The 19,494-nt window shown below is 39.8% G+C and overlaps 1 protein-coding gene across 1 annotated transcript in view; it reads left to right on the top strand.

Moving 5' to 3' along the window:
* LOC115611913 overlaps positions 1-19,494 on the top strand; it is a 505,339-nt gene that overhangs the window by 220,790 nt on the left and 265,055 nt on the right. Inside the window, exons 4-7 of the mRNA XM_030495581.1 lie at positions 2,969-3,043; positions 8,432-8,511; positions 13,260-13,390; positions 16,583-16,635. Coding sequence (XP_030351441.1) covers positions 13,367-13,390; positions 16,583-16,635 — 77 coding nt within the window. The 5' untranslated portion in view covers positions 2,969-3,043; positions 8,432-8,511; positions 13,260-13,366. The remainder of the gene's footprint in view (positions 1-2,968; positions 3,044-8,431; positions 8,512-13,259; positions 13,391-16,582; positions 16,636-19,494) is intronic.

The following is a 19,494-nucleotide window of genomic DNA, read 5'->3' as shown; positions in this document are numbered from 1 at the left end:
GGAATCTTGGCTGTACCGGCATGTTAGGAGTTGGAGAGTTCTTCACCCACCATCAAGAACTTTGTTTGGAAATGATCAAAGAAACTTTTTTATTTTCCAGAATGCATTTTCTTTTCCCCAGAATTTGCTGCATGATAAATTTTAAGATATTTGGGGATTTTTACTCCCAATACAAACACTAAATTTTGAAACTCCCTGTGAAACAGACTCTGCGCAGTTCTAGTTGCTTTCTTCAAACACTGAAATACCCTCCTTTATAGGAGTATTTTGCTCAGTGGATTTTAATTGTATGCTTTTATGCTAGCCATTTGTACTAATTTTATTGTATAAAACTGCCGATACCCTCACCAACAAGGGGATTTCAAGAAGCACTGGCTACTCAGCAGATCAGATCAGGAGACAGTAGCTATGATGAACTATGGAGTAGTGATAGAGTTCACAGAAATCAAAACATAGATGGTCCTGCCTTATGGAAGAATGTTTCAGCCTGGTAACAGGTTCTTTTCAGGAGGTTCTTTTGCTGGCACACTGTGTATCTTCCAGAGGGGAAGATCTTTTTTAATAGATATTTTGAGTAAAATGTATGTCATGTAAAGAACAAGCAACTTGTATCCAGTTAAATGAGATTAGCCCTAAACCAGGATTTGACCATCACAAACCTACAGAGTATTCTGTATTAGAATGAATTTCACACATTGTACTTTGGCTTTAGCATACTGCTTTCTCTGGAGAGTACCATTCTGGTCTCTTTGCCACACAGGCAAATTGAATTAATGCAATAGCTTTTCTCCTTTGCAGAATTCATTTGGAATTTAGAAAAGGTCAGATATGTAAATCTGTGTGATTTGTTTTATGAAACTACCTCTTTATTTGGGACAGTTCACTATACCTGGTCATCACTGCCCAGGACTATTAAAGAATATGTAGTTAGGAGTAATGAAGTGGATTCTTGAAAATATGAAGAAAAGTTATTTTCCAAGGAGCTATCTATTAGGTAGTGGAGCAGACTTTTTGGAGAACTACAGTAAGCCCTCATCATTAGATGGGCTTATAACTCAGTGCAGAGTGACCAGTGTACTAGAAAAAGTTCTACATGGACGGATGTTGATCCCAATGTTAAATCTCACAAATCTTTCCTACGGCTAACTTCTGTGAGGACTTGCAAAGAAGGGCTTTTGTAGATCAGGGCTCAAGCTAGTCTGGTAAAACAGCCTTGCATAGTGAAACAGCCTTGCGCTGAGGAAAAATTTGCTCGGTGCCAATCTACACTGCTTTCCCATCTCGAGTGCTATTAATCCTTTACTTTCACAAGCAATGAAGTATGTTCAGAAAAACGTAAGGAAAAGAAAAAAGTGAAGATTATTTTTAGATTTTATATGTAACATCAACTACAACCTAATTGGATTAAATATTTTCGTACAAAAATAGCACTCTTTCCCAGACTTTTTGTTTAGGTTGCCAGCTTTAAATATGTGTTTTTCTCTGTTTAGATCTTCATATTGTACTTTTCTTTCTCATTAAGTTAGATGGTCTCAAAATGAAGAACTTTTAATTTTTCATATCTTAACCCTTCATTGCTAAGAATGGTATCATGGAGATGCAAATAAAGTATTTTAGCTGGACAGCCATCTGATGGTGCTGTGTTTAGCTGAAACTACAAATGAGTATCTCCAGGGGATGGAAATAGGGTTGGATGCCTCCTTTGAAGACAACATCTTTATGGAACATAAAAATCTTAATGTGCAGATGTCAGAGTTAAGTTCAAACACTTTAGTACCCACATATTTAAGTACTAGGTTTTTTTCCTGGCACATTTCCAGCCTTAAATCAGACATGGAATACTTGTAAGTTGGTGGCTGATAGAGGATTTCAACAGCTTTTCAATTTTGACTTTACGTTTAAGGCTTCTGCAGGACATATTTCTTCTATGACAGCTCCAATACATTGGTGATACCTGCCTCTTTCCAGTTGATCACACCCCTTGACACTTACGTGCCTTAACAAATCAACTAATAACCTTCTTCTGAGTCTCTTTTTCATCTGCATTAGTACTGGGTAGCTCTGTGCATAGAGAATTATGACATACACTGTGTTCCTTGTTTAAATGGATTTTATTGAGTGCCAAACCTCTTTCTGGTCATGGTGCTTAATGATACCTCTAACTCAGGAAGGTAATTCTAAGCAAAGAAAGCCTTTTCACAGATAGATGTAACTTTCAAATAGTTCCATCCCCAGACTGTCCTATGAGTTATATGTATTTAAATTTTGTCCCAGAATAGCAGTTCATGTTCATATCAACTCTCTGTATTTATGTCTATGAAAAAGAAAAGCCCTGTAAGAGCTGACTTTGAAGGTTCTGCTGGTACCCAGAAAAAGTCCTACTCTTACCACAGTGCTGCATGTTGGACCACAACACAAATAATACCAAGCTAATTCCAGAGCAGATAATACATCCACAGGGGGTGGATCAGTATTGTAAGAGGTTACTAACTTGGATTCTAAAATCAAGAGAGCCACAGTCAAGTGATGCCACACCTGAGCCAATACATCCTCTATCTTGATGGTGGTGATTAATCAGGGACAGCAATGCTGTGCTGCTTCCAGTTCTGCTGCATTCATATACCCAAGTGTGGTTGCAGCTAGTTCAGAAACCACTGCACAGATGTTTGTCAAAGTCAAGACAAATATTAATATCACCAGAGTCACATACTCAAATTTTACTGGTGAAAACTTAAAAAGTCACTACTTGGGCACATTCATCACAGCTATACTACATAGAATGACTACTGAACATTTGAAGTGTGCAAGTTCAGAAGTGATGGGTTAAACCTGTAATAATTGGAGAATGTTGAACAGATTCAAGGAAATGATGATCAGCTCATGGGTATTTAGTAAACAATAACTTGCTATGCATTGTTTATTCACCTCTAATAAGTATCATACAGTATAAATGGTATTTCTGTTTCAGCTCCTAGATCATAAAACAATTGGTGGAAGCTAGCTGAGAGTTTTGCAAGCGCATCTGAATGGTGAATCAACTGAGGTAAGTTGGAGTTTATGTCCCTGAACATATTGTACCATCAGTGGATAAGGCAGGGTTTAAATTTAGATTGAAAACCACAGGGTATTAAGTATCTGGGAATATTTTACCTTATGGAGTTGAAGTCTACAACTAAACTTAACAAAGAGGTAATGTGAAATACAGTGAACAAATATAATTGCTGGGTGGTCTCTGCCACATACTGTATCGTGTGGTGGAAAAGGCTGAGCGCCATAAGAAAGATATTGGGACCAAACCTGACATACTGTATACATTAAGCATCTTACTATTTACCTTCTGAGAAAAGTTCCTCAAGAACTCATGGGTTTGTTAAGGAAAACTTTATGGCATTATGGGAAGCCCAAGATCTGGGATGAAAACGCTGGTGTTAGCCAAACGTTTAGGTGGAGCAGATTTTTCAGAGTAACAAAAATACTGCTTTTTTGTGAAGCCAGGGAATGAGTATCATATAAATGGATCTCAGCCCATTTGGACAGCCTTTGAAACAGCACAAACATTTTACTTTTTCATTTGTTCTCATTAACAATGGTGAACTGAAAAGAGCTCAATGCAGTACTGAGAGCCGCGGCTAAGGAGATTTTGAATCCTAAAGAAAATGCAAAATGAAAAGAAGGGAAATCCTATGAAACAAATAAGCATAAGATTTGTTTGGGGCTTGGAGTTTTATCTTGTATCCCAAAGCGCCAGAGCCCTGGGTGCACCAGCAGGCCTCACGCCCGGTCAGCCCCGGGCTCCCTCAGACAGGACGCCATTTTCCCCCGCAGGCCTGTGACCGCTGCTCAGCGGCACCACAGCCCGGCCCGGCCCGGCCCGGCCATGGCCACCCGCCGAGCTGGGCCGGCCCACAGGCCAACGTCCTGGCCCCGCCTTGGCCCATCCCTGTGCCCGGTCACGGTGGCCTCAGCCCGCCCTTCTCTTGCTGGGCGGGATGGGCCCTGCCCCGCCATGCCGAGCTCCGAGCTCTGAGGCTCCTCGCAGCGCTGGGCCGCGGAGTTAAGGAAGCAGGAGCGCGGCATGTTTTGGGGTTACAGAGCACATCAGGCCCGCAAAATGGTGTCTGTGTCTGTCTCATCTCCCTGTGGGAGCCCTGTGGGCGCAGACTGGGGCTTCCAGTGTGTGCGGTCGCAGCCTTCCTGCAGACAGAGAAGTACCACCAGTCTGCTTCTGTGTTAGGACTAATACAGAGGTAATGTAAGGAAAATATAGATTTCTGCTAATTTCTGAGGGATTTGAGTGAGGCCCCTTAATTATATACATTATGTTCCCCCTCCTTTCGGCCTTCTTCAGTCTCCTCAAAATTACAGCTCGTAGCCTAATGAATAAGCAGTGGAGCCTTAAATGCTGGAGGGAAGCAAAGGAGGAAGATGGCAGAGTGAATGCAGTGGAGTTCTTGTGTGCTGCTTCATTCCTGCTGCTTTATTTATGATTAATGGAACAAAAAACACCAATGAGAACTGCTAGGGATAGCTCAAGAGACGTGGACAGATGCTTGTGTTGTGGCTCTTCAAAGGGCATTTACTACCTTAAATATTCCATAACTGTAATTTCGGTTGAGGGTTGGTGGCTCTATTCCATTTCTATGGGTATCCAATTACAAGTCAAATATTTGCGCTTGACAGCAGTTTTAGACTACATAGTTAAATGAAAAATGAACCAAATGCAGTACATGCTTTAATAACAATCAGTCTTAAGAGAATTTTTTGAAGAACAGCTTCTGACCTACCAGGATTATTAAACATCCCGTAGCATTTTTGGTAAGATTAGTCACAGTGTCTTTTCTGAAACTCAATTTATATTATTACATTCAGCCTCCATAAATCACCCTACGGTATCAACTGAATATAGTATTCTTCTGTCACATATTGTTGTAGAAAGTTAAAAAGCTGTCATGTTCCACCTCAGAAATGGATCCACTTTGCTGGAATGTAATGCAGTTCTATTACAAGATTTGGAATTTTTCTGTTATTTTACAATCCAGTACATTTGCCAGAGAACCCACTATTCTTTCAGTACTTCTTGGTGTCCTCATCTGCATCAGTGAATATAGAAACAGTAAGTATTTTGCAAAGGCACTAATTTCCAGAGATTGTCCCTTGGGACTGTCCACAAAAGAAGGAAAAGCACACACTTCCATTTGCTTATGTGCCTGAGGGCATGCACCAGCAAAGAACTAAGTTTCTATGTTTCAGAACCTCTATTTTTTTCACAAGCAATGACTAAATTCTGGATGAAAGTCCCAAAAAATGTGATTATTTACTTAATGTATTTTGCTTCTTGGCAAGTCTTGCAGGTGATGTGATACGTGTTGCTCCTTCCTTTTACTCAATATCAAGCAAGCAGATCATTCTCCTCCTGTAAGTCCTCTTTTCACTAAGAGGAGAGCCAATAGCCCTGTTCCTCTTGATTATTAAGTATCTCATCATATGTTTGCCAGAATGGGGATATAAACCTAGTGCTCTATCCAGATTCAAGTGTGAATAATTACATTCTGCCTACCTAAACTCCCACTGCAATTTCAGTTGGGTACAGTATATTTCTTCATTTCCTGCTCCCCAGCCTGTTCTGGCATCTATTGAAGTTAATGGAAAGTTCTCAAAGACTTTGGTGAAGGAAAATGTCCATAAACTATGGTGTAATTCTGTTGTGGTATTAAACAGCTTGAGTTGACATAAGTAGAGTCTGTATCTTATTATAAATTGCTTGCAGTGTATATCTTTACCAGTTTGGAAAACTCTTCACATCTCATCAACATTATGTGTATGTTCAAGATATAACAAATGGTGATTACCATACTATGTATGTGCTATGTTGGAGACATAATATCTGTTATATTTACAGATATATATGGTTGAACACAGTGTCTGAACTTTATGAACACCTTTCTTTGTACTTTAATGAGGATGGCACAGAGCAGTAGGGCATAGTAGCCTTCTGAGGCATGGAAATCCTGTTCCATGTCTTTTGTGGGTGTGTGAAGAAAAGAAACAAGTTGTTCCAAAATTGAACACCAGGTTAATACCTAAACTATAATACTCCATGGCACGCCATCGAGGAATGGATGCAGTTGCAAGTAATTGATGCTCTGTACTTTCTTAGCAAACTTTGGAATTTTTGCAAAATATAGTCTTGCTTTAATAACATTCCTAGAGTAAAACGTGCAGGTTTTGAAACCTCCTCACTTGTCTCTAAGAAGTTCCTTGGAGGACACAAACAGAACATGTCTCAGTTGAGCAGTACAATGCAAAGTAAATACCAGACTGTAAAGTTAATTCAGATCTGAGCTTTCCTGCTGTTTTGGGGGTATTCAGGCCCATCTTTAACCAGGACTGATTTTATTTAGTATTTTAATAAAGTAAGGGTGACTGACTGTCTAATGAAACGAGATGATTCCAGATTGGAATATATTTGTTCTCATTTTCTTTTCTCTCTATGATTATAAGTTACTGCGTTCACTCTCATTCTTACGACTTTTGATCATATTCTCATGAGCCAGGTTCAGGCTGGGGCATGACACAGGCCATCTCTTTATTCCTCCAAAGTCTGTGTCATGTACTTTTAACCTTGGCCTGAGCTATTGACATGGAAGTTGCTAGTACTCTAAATATACAACATTCCTTTTCTTTGGCCTTAGACAAAACCAGGAGTAGAGCTGGTATAAAAGTCTGTGATGGCAGCTTAATACCATTTCTCAGAAGCCAGCAAAGGAATTCTGCAGTGAAGCTAGAGCAGTGGAGAGAATCTCAACAATTTAATTCTGGGATTCTTACTGTGGCAGTGGGAGGTCATTTTAATTCAAGAGCAAAAGCGACAGAGTCTTGCAGTATCACATACAGCATTTCTGGTAATTTAAAAGTCCCCTAAATCAGAAATGTGATACAGGTAAGCAAGCTGGTCAAAACCCTCCTGACAAGAAAGATGAGTTTATTTTATTTCATTTTTCAATGTTTCTGCAGCTGGCTAGATTCATAACCTAGGGCAAGTTTAATTAAAGGCAATGAAGCAGTTTAAAGTGAAGGAAAAATCAGCATTAAGAAAAGTGTTTATTGTTTTCTAATCATGCTGTGGACTTCCTCTGTAATGGATTCTTGCCTTTTTAACTCTAGATAAAGCCACTGATACATACCAGTGTAGACAGGAGACGTGGGAAATTCCTTCATAACATTCCCTTACTAGTTGCCTGTCTAGGTATCTTCCCTCCCTTGTGAGATGATGCATTTCATTGCTTTCTGTCAACAGCTGGACAAGGTGGATTTATTTTCTGAAGATTGTAACAGTAGAGTAGGGTATCACTTGGGAAAGTTTTGCATGTATTGTCTAAAAACCTTGTATCAATCCTTTATTCAAACAGCAAACGTGTGATGCTATTGAAGCATCCAGATTCAGCCTGAATCAAGGGATACCAGTGAATATGGAGAACAATAGTTGTGAATGCTGCTCTGAGCCCATAGATGGTCTCAGATGGATTTCGTTTTGAGGTGGCTGGGCAGTTTGCCTACAATACAAGTGGCACCCCTCTTACCCAGACTGGATAAGGATTGCCTACTTGCATGTTGCCTCCAGTCATTCCTTCTAAACATTTCCTGGCTTGATACAGGCAACAGGCAGTCTGTATTCCAGCCCCCTGATCATCAGCCGTATTTGTGATCTGACAGTGATTTTCTGTAGTGGAACCATTCACCTCTTTTGGAATGATGGATGGAGATACTTTGTAGAGTTCATCCCGAGGTACCAGTGAAGCTCAAAGGGGTGATGATAGGTCACTTGACTGTCCCATGGTAATGGTCAAACAGCCCAGAACAAAATAGAATCATAGAGCTGCTTAGTTTGGAAAAGACCCTAAAGATCATTGAGTCCAACCATAAACCTAACCCTGCGAAGTTCACCCCTAAACCATGTCCATAAATGCTTTGTCTGCACATATTTACACATCTTTATATCTACACGAATTTACCTGCAGGGATGGTGAGTCAACCACTTTGCTGGGCAGCCTGTTCCAATGCTTGGCAACACTTCCAGTGAGGAAATTGTTCCTAATATCTTACCCTCCCTGCTGTTAGATGCAGCACCTCACTTTGGCCTTTCTGACACATCCCGGTTCATTTCATCTAACCTACCAGAGGAAGCACAATCTGTGCTGTAGCTGTCTATCCACAAATATACTGTGAGGTTTTGTATTTTCAAATTCATCTGCATATCAATAAGTATTCCAACTGAGCTGTTAAAAAACCCATGTGCTGTGTTATACCAGCTCTGCTCTAGAAGACAAATCAGCTTTTACAGCCTGCTGTAAGTCCCTTTTGTTCAGGACTACACGTTAAATAAAGTATATATTATAACTTTTGATACACTTTGTCCTTTGTTTTATTTTAGACGATTTATTCAATCTTCACAATCCTTCCATCAAGATTTTGGTCTGATGACTGTCCAGAGGCCTCCTTAAATTCAAGCAGGTACATTCTGTTCTGCATTTGTGAAAGTCTGAATTATCCCATCGTTCTTCATCCCCATTTTAATGGGCATATTTCTGGTCCTGATGAAGAAAGAGTCTGCTTGGCAAGATGCAGTAAACTAGCATGAGCTTTGAGCGAGCTTGTTGACAGAGTTCACTGGAGGAATGTAACATTTACAGAGGAATTGAAATGCTCCTAGCAGTGCATTTTTCCTATGAGCAACTCACTAGATGCTCACAGAATTGAAGACTACAAACAAAATCTTTTGCATCTCTCTAGAGAAGAAATGAAAGCATTTCACATTTATTTTGCAAACAATCAACCTAATAATCAGGGGTTTTTTAGTAGAAATGAGAACTTGTTTGTAACTGTGCATTAAAAACCCCATCACAAGTCATTTAGGTTCGAAGATAAAGCACTCTCAATTTAGAGGATGGCCCTAGAATCCTAATTCAGCTTCTCTCAGGTATGTGTTACGATAGCATCCTTATTTACAAATCACATACTATTTTTGCCTCATTTTTGTGCACAAGAGCCAGGATTCTCTCGGAATAAGGAAGGTGTTGAATAGTTCTTTTTAACTTCATTGCCTAGTCTGTAGTCTTAGAGCATATTTACTGTCCACTGTGCCAGCTAGTGTAATCCAAACCTGCACTGCATTTGGAGTTCTTTCTTTTTACTGTTTTCAGTGGCATTCTTCATTACAGAATTATCTGAATGCTTCCCCAGTGAGTTTTTCTGTATGGGGGGAGCCAAGAGTATTATCCCCATTTTATAGCTGGGAAAGTGTAAATTTGCTGAGCAGTAGTAAGAAGTCAACATGACTAAAACTCATCCTGGCACAGTTTTTAAATTTATATCCTCTCAGTGACATTGCATGTTCTTTTGTTCCTGTATTATGTGTAAGGGTAAATAGGAATTTTGCCTTCTCATCTTTCTGTCATTTATTTTGTGGCCTCTCTCTGCTGCACCATCCTTTAGTTGTGTCTGTGTCTTTTCAGTCTTCACACATTGGGATTTCCCTTTATGCCTCCAGTATTTTCACTGCTCATATCTAGACATTTCCTCTTCAGAGTAAGATCCAAATTCTCTTTAATTGTCCACTATTAAAAAAAAAAAAAGGTATTTTTATTTGAAAGATGTCTTTTTAAAGCAAACTGGATTCCACAACATGACTACAACAGGGACAGTGTCAGTGCTGACTTATGTGGTCCTAGGACTGAGCCGTTTCAGGGCTGGCACAGGTTGCCCAGAGAGGTGGTGGGTGCCCCATGCCTGGACACATTCAAGGCCAGGCTGGATGTGGTTCTGGGCAACCTGGTCTAGTTGAAGAGATCCCTGCTCATTGCAGGGGGGTTAGACTAGATGAGCTTTGAAGGTCCCTTCCAACCCGAACTGTTCTATGATTGAGTGAATGTGTATTCCATTAGCCAAGTCTGACAGAGGACACTGGTTAACATTAATTTTGTTGCTGGTGGTTTTACGAAGGAAAATTCTGACTGCTAAAAATTAGACTAAGCAAATTGAGCTTAGTTTGGACAAACCACTCCAAGGTGTGAAATGGTCCTTTCCAATGAATGGGGCTTGGTTTAAACAGTCATGCACCAGCATACAGAGTGCATATTCCATATCTAAGCCACTCAGTGACTTGTGTTTATTATTCAGACTGGCATTCACTTATGTGAAAACTCTGTGTGTTTAGATTGGAAGCAGTTTTAAATAATTAACATAAATAGATCAACTCCAGCAGTAGGCATATCATATTAAGTAACACAAGATGTGGATTTGGGAGTGCTCCTAGTAAGGTGGATCAGCGTGTTCCTGCAGCTGGGGCCAGACGTGCTGTTGATGGCAATTATAGAATGTGTTCACAAGTGTGAGAATTAAACACAGGGCCTTACCATAGAGTTTTATCTAGAGGAAGCAAAGTCCTTGAGCAACTGTTGAGTTTTCAGTGACGTGCCTTGCTAGGGTATTTTTGCAATAGCTACTTTTCTTTTCCAAAACAGTACAAATCGGGTGCTGAATCACGCTTTGGTGTCCTGTGACTATGCATCACTGCGATCACATGGTGGCTAATGGTGCATGGTCTGAGTGCAACACCACGGTTCCAGAACAGATCAACTCCTATACTGATAGGCAGTATAATGAGAAACTCCTGCTGACAGCAGGTATTTCTGTTTTATCAGAGAATAATTCACTGAGTAGATAATTGGTGAATTCCCAATGGGAAAAAACTTGATTCTGTCTGAGCATAGGTTACCAAATGTACCACTATAAAGTAATTGATTTTGTGATATATCAAGTAGGGACATAGTTGAGACTATTGAACTTTTCACTTAGGGCCTGAGGGTTGACTTGAACCAAGCTCCCAAAGGTGAAGAAGCAGTGCTTGACATGTGCGGGGTTTTGCACTCTTAACAGCCTCTTTAACTTTCATTTTCTCCTACTTTCACCAAGATCTAGATGTGCAGAGTCTCATTATGATGGTTGAGTTGTCATTGGAGATAATCACCAAAGGAATGTGTTATAAAAGGAGGAAAAAAAAGTATGTCTAGAAAGTCTGAATAATTTTTTTATGCTGTTGTTTTAGTGAAGAGGCTTTGGATGCTGATAGGAAAGTTACTATAGCTATAGGGCACGTTTAATTGCATTTTAGAAACTTCTTTTAATCCTGTAATAACAAAAAATTAAATCAGTGCTGACATTTTTTTGTTGCCAGAAGAAGGTAGTAAAAGGGTAAAGAAATAATTGTTAGTTCTGAGAATATAATTAGCAACTTTAATGCTTTAATCTAAAAAATGCATATTTTGAGCCTGGGTGAATGATTAAAGAAAAGATATTGAAAGCCTTTGAAATTTCTAACTGTTTGTTTTTAATTGTAAATTATGATCACTATAATTAGCTTATTTAGTACATTTATAATGTAAACAAATATGAATCTAGAGAAGTTCAGTGATATATTTCAGGGCAAAGAAGAGCAACATTGTGACCCTGGGCTCTATTTATTAAGCCTTTCTTGTAGCGTTTGGCACCACTTCATTCTTTCATACTGGTTTTTTTCCCCCTTTTTTTCTGGAAGATAAAAGAAAGCCATACATAATGCTCGCAGGTCTCTGCTGAGGTCTTAATGCATCTGGAACTACACCGAAGAGAATACAGATAGAAATCTGGTCCTTTTTGGGCTCCATTTAACCCTCACTCTGAAGCCTTCGTATAGTTGGAATGTTTATCATGGTAAAAAATAAATAGTACCTGTTTCCTTAAACACTGGGTTGTTAATACTGAGCAGTTAGATCAACTGAAAGTGGTATTATGTTTCAGGTAGACCTACTTCCGTAGCTGGCTATCTACAGACATGCAGTGTGTCTGACACTGGTTGCTCTGTTTCCTGGTGATGCACTTTATGTAGCATCCTGGGACTGGATTTCACAGATCTGTTCCTTCCCTGATACACATCACCCAGTAACACCAACAGGAGCTGCCCAGCTACGGTTCCCTGCGTGCTAATGGAAACACGTAATGAGTAACAGGATGTTTTTCCCCCACCAAGTTCAAAGATTAAACTTTGGGCTTTAGTCTTACCATTATTTTTACAAAAAGGCATCTTTTGTTGAATTTCCAGAGCTCAGTTATCATGCTGCGACACACTGCATCCAGTTCGATAAGTCATGGAAAGTTATGATTAGTTAAGCTCCTTATGAATAGAGAAGACTTCCCTGAAGGTTAAAACTGGCCTCTAACTTGAGATTTTAAATCATTGTTGAAGTGTTTTGACTAGGCTGCCTTTGTGTACACTAAACAGTTTAAGGTTACTTTTTAATCCAGTGGCGCCTGTTTTATGATGTACACTTGCAGCGGATTGAATGTTGTTCTGTTCATCACTGCCAGCTGTCTCCTTGGGATCCTCTAGTAACTAAGTTATTTTATCTCAGAGGAATGAATAGTCAATAACAAGAAAATAATAACCTTTCTGCTGAATTCTCGAGATTTATAAAAACCACCCTCTTCTTCTGTCATACTTCCCCTATAATGTAAACTGTATTGTGAGGGTTGCTCTGTTCTTGCACTGTGAGCCTTCAGGAGTTGGAATTGTTTATAGCATGAAACAAAGGTAGACGAGGTACATATTGCAGCAGTGTATTCATATTCTGTGGGTATTTTTTTAGCTGAAGGAAGTAAGCCCTGGTTATTACAGCTGTCATGGTGACATCTGATATTTCAGCATCAGTGATTGCCTCTCCCACCATCTGACCCTGATCACTACCGTGCTTCTCTGTCCACTATTAAACTGTGAAAGGTCTTGGCCCTCCAGGTGCTGTTTCAAGTCTGAAATAGCAACTTGTCTGTCACGCTCTCTCTTCCTAACTTCATGCTTAAGAACCCAGCAAAACTGTTTAATGTAGACAGGGTCTCATACAGCAGCAAACACGTCGTGTCTGTTTTCATGGGTAGTGCAGAACAAGGGCACTAAAGATGCATTGGTTATTAAAAATGAGGAAACTTTGAAGTGACTTCATGGCTTAAATCTCAAGAATTGTATTTTTTGTACTTCGTTTCTACTTTTGGGAATACATTTGCTTCTTGAAAGTCCTGAGAGGTATCTTGAGATTTCACCCCACAGGAGTGGGGGTGTATAATAGCATAATAATTGTCACGAATCAAAACTGCAAAATTCCAAAATGTTGTCGTACAAAGTTTCAGATCCAAAGCTGATCTTTACTGAATTTTTGCTTTTCTTTTCACAGCACAAACCAAGCAACCAAGCAAAAATGGTTCATGGCAATCTAGTTTAAAAACCTGAAGCTATAAAGAGAACTCCAAAATTGTGTAGTTGAAATGAATAGAACTTCCCATGATGTTCATTTTTCCCTCCTTGGTAAGTACCTTCTTGTGATGAGATGAAAAGCTGCTTAACCTATATGAAGGACACAGACAGTAGACTTTTCTATGCAAATAGATAAGGCCTATCAGGCCTGCCTAGTTTTTAGGAATAAGGCATTGGAAAAGATTCTGTACTTAAGATAATGGAGCTGGCCCAACTGGCTACTGCTCTGTGCATTGTACAAGCTTTCACACAGCGGCTGTCAGATGTTTCCAGCCCTGAATGCTTATCTTTTTTAGCCCTGTACTGTTGTTATATTCATGTAAACATGTGGGGCTTGACAGCCAAGAACCAAGGTTTGTATATTGAAATTCAGCTGCATCTGGATTGTACCAGAAATTAAGTAGATGTAATGCCAGAGTATGGTTGAATACTTTTGTGTGGAATGGTTCTGGTCACCTTTGCTGAGGTAGTGCTGAGTTTCTTACAGTGCCCCCTGTGAAGAAGATCTCTAACAAACACAGGCGCAGCATGTTAGATTGGAAAATGTTTTTCTCTGAAACAGAACTATCCATGTTTTCATACCCTGTGTTGCAAATACCATTTCTTATGGCATGAAAGGTCCTCTCTTCGTGTTTTGTCAGAAACATCTCTCCATTTGTAACAATATGCAATATGTATACACAAATACATAATGTAAATATTACATATACATGTAAAACCGAATGTGTGACTTCATATCTCATGTTAAGATAAGAAAAGGCCATCCTTTAACAATAAAAGCTTACAAAATTCTATGTAGTGTAAACTAAAGTTATGAGGTTATATATGTAAAGTTAAAAGGTTTTAAATGCAGTTCTGCTTATCTTAGTGGAAAGCCAGAACAGAAATTGTCAGCAGAGTACTTTTAGAAGAGTTCTTTCATGACTCTGAATGTGGAAAGCAAGACAAACAAGGATTTAGAGCTAATATGAAGAGGCAAAGAGAAGAGAGAGGGGATGAGTTCCTCAGCGAAGACCTTAAAAACAAATGTGAAAAATAGGAAAATGAAGGTGTGTCCACTCTGAGCACGTGTTTGACATTAACTTGTAACAGGTAGGGCTTTGCTGTTTGTTAGATGAAAAACCACAACTCTGTTGAGTAAGGAACACAGACCAAGCCAACTGGATTGGGAGAAAACTTGTTGTCCTTCTGTGGAATGTCCATAGCGGCTGAATGTTTTCCATGCATCCATGATCCATTTGGTGTCTGGATCTGCACTGCTTCTTATACACAACATTCACTGTAATCTGAGATGTCACGCAACCAGAACTTTTTGGGGCTAGAAATGGCATTATGTGGTTCTACCAGTCTTCCCAAATCCTAACATTTGAAGAGGAAAAAACACTGTTCTACGTTTGTTTTCTTTTAAAACAAAAAATAGTTGCTAAAATTTGTCAGTCATTTGTCTGTGAACAAACACTGGATTTGGTGCTGCCATTGGCACTTCAGGGATGAAAGGCTTTGAATGTCATGCTCTCTGGAGTATGACTCTGCTTGTTCGTTTTCTCTTAAGAGATTTGGATGTGGTGTTGCAAAGCCTGGGTCTTCACTATGCTCATAGGCTTTTCACAGTGGTTAGGAGCAGGGTCCTAAAATGATACTGTAATTACCATTATTCATAGTAATGGCTTATTAGTAAGAATTACTAATAATCTTGATAAACCCCTAAGGACAAATCCTGTAGGTGGAAAGCCACAGGTGGGTTCATTAGAAGAGAGACTCGTTTCTTGTGCCAGTTTTGTAATCAAATAATGAATTCCCAGCTTTTTTCAAGGGTGATGAAGAGATTTCAGAAGAGACTTCTCTCAAACTGACCCACTCTGCCCACCTGGAACGCCCCAAAAATGAAGAGTGGAAGGATGAACAGGCCTTTGCCCTCATTCGTGTGAATAATTCAAGTAGCAAATATAACTTAGTTCCATCCAGCCTTCTGTCCCTCCTTTAGGTTTTCTGTATCTTAATTTTCATGGCCTTTTGTGTTTTCATAAGGCCGTAGAGTGTGTGGTAGACAGCAAGTATAGTATTTATAGCTTGGAGGACAACATGTTACGAGGAACTTCCCAGAAGACCTCTTCCTCAGAGGATACATGTGTGTGCGTGAACTAAGGAGAATGCTTAAAGCTGTGCGCAAAGGATAAAGTAGACTTTGTAGAGGGGTTGAAGGCCTTGTATCCTGCCTTCAGCTAAAGGGGAAAACTTTGAGGACAGGCAGGGAAGTGGTATATTGGTTTTAGTTTTTAAACTTCTTAGTAAAATGTAGGATATGTCTTATACACCCATGAGGAAGGAGACAGAACAATCTCTTCTCTAGTCTAAGAATTGGGGGTTGGAACTAGATGATCTTTAAGGTCCCTTCCAACCCAAACTATGACTCTGTGCTGCCAAATATGTATTGTTTTTATATCCTTAAATTCACTTTTAAGAAATGTGCTCTTGCTGTGTTTAGCTACGGCTTTAAAAGAACAACAATCAAAAGGCACAGCATTCCACAGTCGTTTAGTCTTTAGACCCAGTAACAAAATCCTTATTCACTTGTACAGGTGCATCTCTGTCCAGTGGTTTGTCCCATGGGCAGAATGTGCCTGCAGCTCTGGCACCATGGAGGGTGGAGAGGGAAATCCTCCTCATTGGCAGGGAATGCTCCGTGCAGATGAAGTCATGGAATCCCGAACGGTGCGCTCACATTTTTTCAATAACTGTTTTTCGTCACTACAGAGCTTTATATAACAGCAGTAAAGGTAAGAAAGGAAATTAGAAACACAGCTGAGACTGCATCTAATACTTCATAATGGCCTCAAATTCTTACTGCTTATTAAAACTAACACCCCTTGTCAGGGTGTTGATCAGAAATTCTCTGCAGTCTCGTCTCTTTGATCTTTTCATTTTACAAACCACAGCGATTTGTTGCCATTTCTTTATTTAGTTTTATGTCTAACCCGTTGAAACTCAGTTTTTCCCAGTAATGGTGCATGATCAGGAGTAATCCTGAATGCATTGAGCCAGCAAACTCATCACTAAACAAATTTTTCTGCTCCCAGAGAAAGAACAACTCTGGTGTAACACAAACAGAAGCGGTCGAAGGTGGCACCAGAAAGGATGCTTTCAAAAGCCTGTGCTGTCTGTGGGCCTCATGCATATATACTGCTGTCTGCTTGGAGTATGGGCATAACTTGTTCTAATATACACATTTACCTTTTGTTTCAGCAGCTCCCTGGCTCCTGCACATGCAAACATTTGAATTTCCTGTTGGCTCAGAGGTGAGATTTATAACATTTATTAAAGTTGCTTTTCACTGTGAATTTACTGGGCAGAAAGCCTAAGAGGGCCTTTTTTTTAAGGGGGTTTAATTGCTAGAATTTACCAGAGGGGTGAACATTATGCTTTTTTTTTTGCAGCACAGCTATCCACTAAGATTGCCAGGTGTTGAATTTCCCTAGAGGTTCCCTATTTATTGAAGGCATTCATGAAATACCCATCTATCCAGAGCTGGGGCTCCTACCATCCCTTTCCCATTCATCGTCTTGACTTTGTTTCCTTCATGGCTGCTTTTGAATTTCTTGATTGATCCTGTTCATTTCTGTCCATTCCTCTCTGTAAGTGTCCTCCCTCCTCTCCACTTGAGCACCTTGGCCATAAAAGATGGGCCAGGTTTGCCTCAGAATTGAATGCTCCTGAGAGCCTTTTGCTATGGTGTGGCTGCGGGTGCAGAGAGACAGTTCAACGCTGGAAGTATTCCGGTGCTCCCTAGCAGGGTGGGAAGAAAGATGAACAGAGGGCAGGGAAGACAGAATAAGTGGAGGGAAGAGTGAAGAGCAAAGAGGTATTTTGCAATGTTTCAAATAAAACCCTCTAAATAGCCCTTTAAATTCCATGAATGGACTTCTCAACAGATGGCAGCCCTACTGTCAAGCGAGCCCAAGGCAGGCAGACCATAATTGTTAGCAAGTGTATTGTTAGGGGAATTTACTAATTTACTGATGCAGCAGCCGCTTGAGTTGAGGAATAAATTGGAATATTTTGGTGCATTTCCTTGAAAAAGTCATCCACTTTTAAGTCTATGTATTGAAATGACAAAGTCTTAAATGGGGGTCTCCTTCGCTAAACAAAAGATATGCAAATTGCATTGCAAGATTTATATTATGATAAAAACCGCAACACAAAAGAGACATTATCTTGCAAAAATGTAAAAGTACATTGCTTCATGAGACTATAATGATATAATGTGATGTTGATGTAGTTAAAGATGTCAGAAGGGAGACAATGACCTTAAAAGTTTAAGGCAGACGCATTAATATTGATTGATTTTTAAGAGATTGAACAGCAAGAATATATCTATATATAGCCTGGATATTGGATTGTTTGAAAATCTGAGATGAGATACAGAACATTTCGGTCTTGTAATGCTTCAGACCTAACAGCAAGAACATGCTTTAAATACAGCCATTTGTACTACAAGAAACTGGATGATGATTTGCCTTGAATTTAGCAGACTGTAAACCTATTTCTCATAAAAATCAGTGGTGTTTGACAAAGCTGGATGATCGTTTCTGGCTTAACCACAAATGCAGGTCTGTCGTGTGAGATGTCACAAAAGTCCTGATGTAGGAGATGGGGGTTGTTTGGTTTGGGTTTTTTTCACCCTCTTCTATACATATGTATGTAGTCTTACAACTATTTTATATACACACAGACACACGCACACATTCCTATAACATAGTGAGCACTGTAAGGCCTCAGCACCTTCTGGCCTTGTGACTGCGCATCTATCATGTCATTTTTTCTTCCTACTTTTCCCCAAGCTGGGAGAAGAGGTCAGTAACACTTCTTGTTTAAATTTAGCCTCATCTTTTATCTGTGTTTATGCCAGCAAAGTCACAAAGAAACATGCCTTGCATTGAGGTGGAAGGTGCTAAATATTGTGGTATTTTTTTATTCCCTTGGGGCAGTTCATTTTACGATCTCAGGTTGATGAAAGTTTCATCTCCTTCGCAAGCGAGCTTTACTCTTAATGTAGGGACTTCCACTGGTCAGAGAAATGGAGATGTTGGGCATGGTTGGCCTCTTAGACCAGGCCACAGGTGCCTCGGGCACAGGGACTAAGAATGTAACTTGGAAGAATCATCTGGCAGCAGAGAACAAGCCTGACCTGTATGAGATGGATCGTTTTGCTGAGAAGAGATGCTGCAGCACTGTACCAGCTGGAGATTTTCATTCAGAATCAGACCTCAGGAAACATGAGGCAGATAAACATAAGGCATAGACCACATTTATAAAAAGGGTTATTTTATTTAATATCACTTTCCAATGAATCATTAGTCTTTTACCTTCTTCTCCCCACATATAAAGTGATAGAAAATCAATATCTGAAGGAAAAAGTACAGCTGAGAATCTGGAGTTCAGTGTAGACATTCTGCATAATACAGAATTCTTGTTTTCAAGAAGCAAAGACAAGAAAAATTATCATGTGGCTGTTTTGCCTCCAGATTCCATTTTTTTTGTGTTAATGTATAACCAGAAATAGAAAAAGATGGATACTTTTGGGGAGAACTGTCAAACAGCGAGGTGTCTGGGTGTCATAGCTGCATCCTGTGAACCTCTGCTTAGTTTCGCTGATGGTAAACCTGCTTTGGCCCTCCAGTGTAGGAAAACTAACAGCCTGTTTAGTAAAGCAGGGAAAGCACAGTGTCTCCAAAGAGCCTCATCTGAGGGAGCATCCAGGATCTGAGAAAGTCAAGAAGTTTGAAGGCAGTCAGACTTGATTTAATTATTTTCTACTACAAATCTCATTTCAGGGAATGATTAACGGGAGAAGAGACATGAATGGCAAAGTCTTGATCAAGGGAGCTGCTGTCAGGTTACCATCTAGATAAATTAGGAAAAGAATGCTCAGGTTTCTGTGAAAGAAGACTAATGACATTAAGTCAAGATGAAATGGAAAGGAGCAGCATCGCAGGCTGAAAATCATAAAAGACCAGCCTGCCCTGACAAGAAACCCTGAACTGAAAAGTAACTGGAAATGCTGAGGAATGACTTTCTGTCAGTGCCAGGTCTTGAAGTTACACAGGACTAAAGATGACCCGAACACCAAATTTCCTTTCTGGGACCTGTCAAGACAA

This window comes from Strigops habroptila, chromosome 8, assembly GCF_004027225.2.
Source record: "Strigops habroptila isolate Jane chromosome 8, bStrHab1.2.pri, whole genome shotgun sequence".
Taxonomy (NCBI): Eukaryota; Metazoa; Chordata; class Aves; order Psittaciformes; family Psittacidae; genus Strigops; species Strigops habroptila.
Note: the sequence above shows the minus strand (reverse complement) of the source record. Positions and strands in the feature narration are given on the sequence as shown.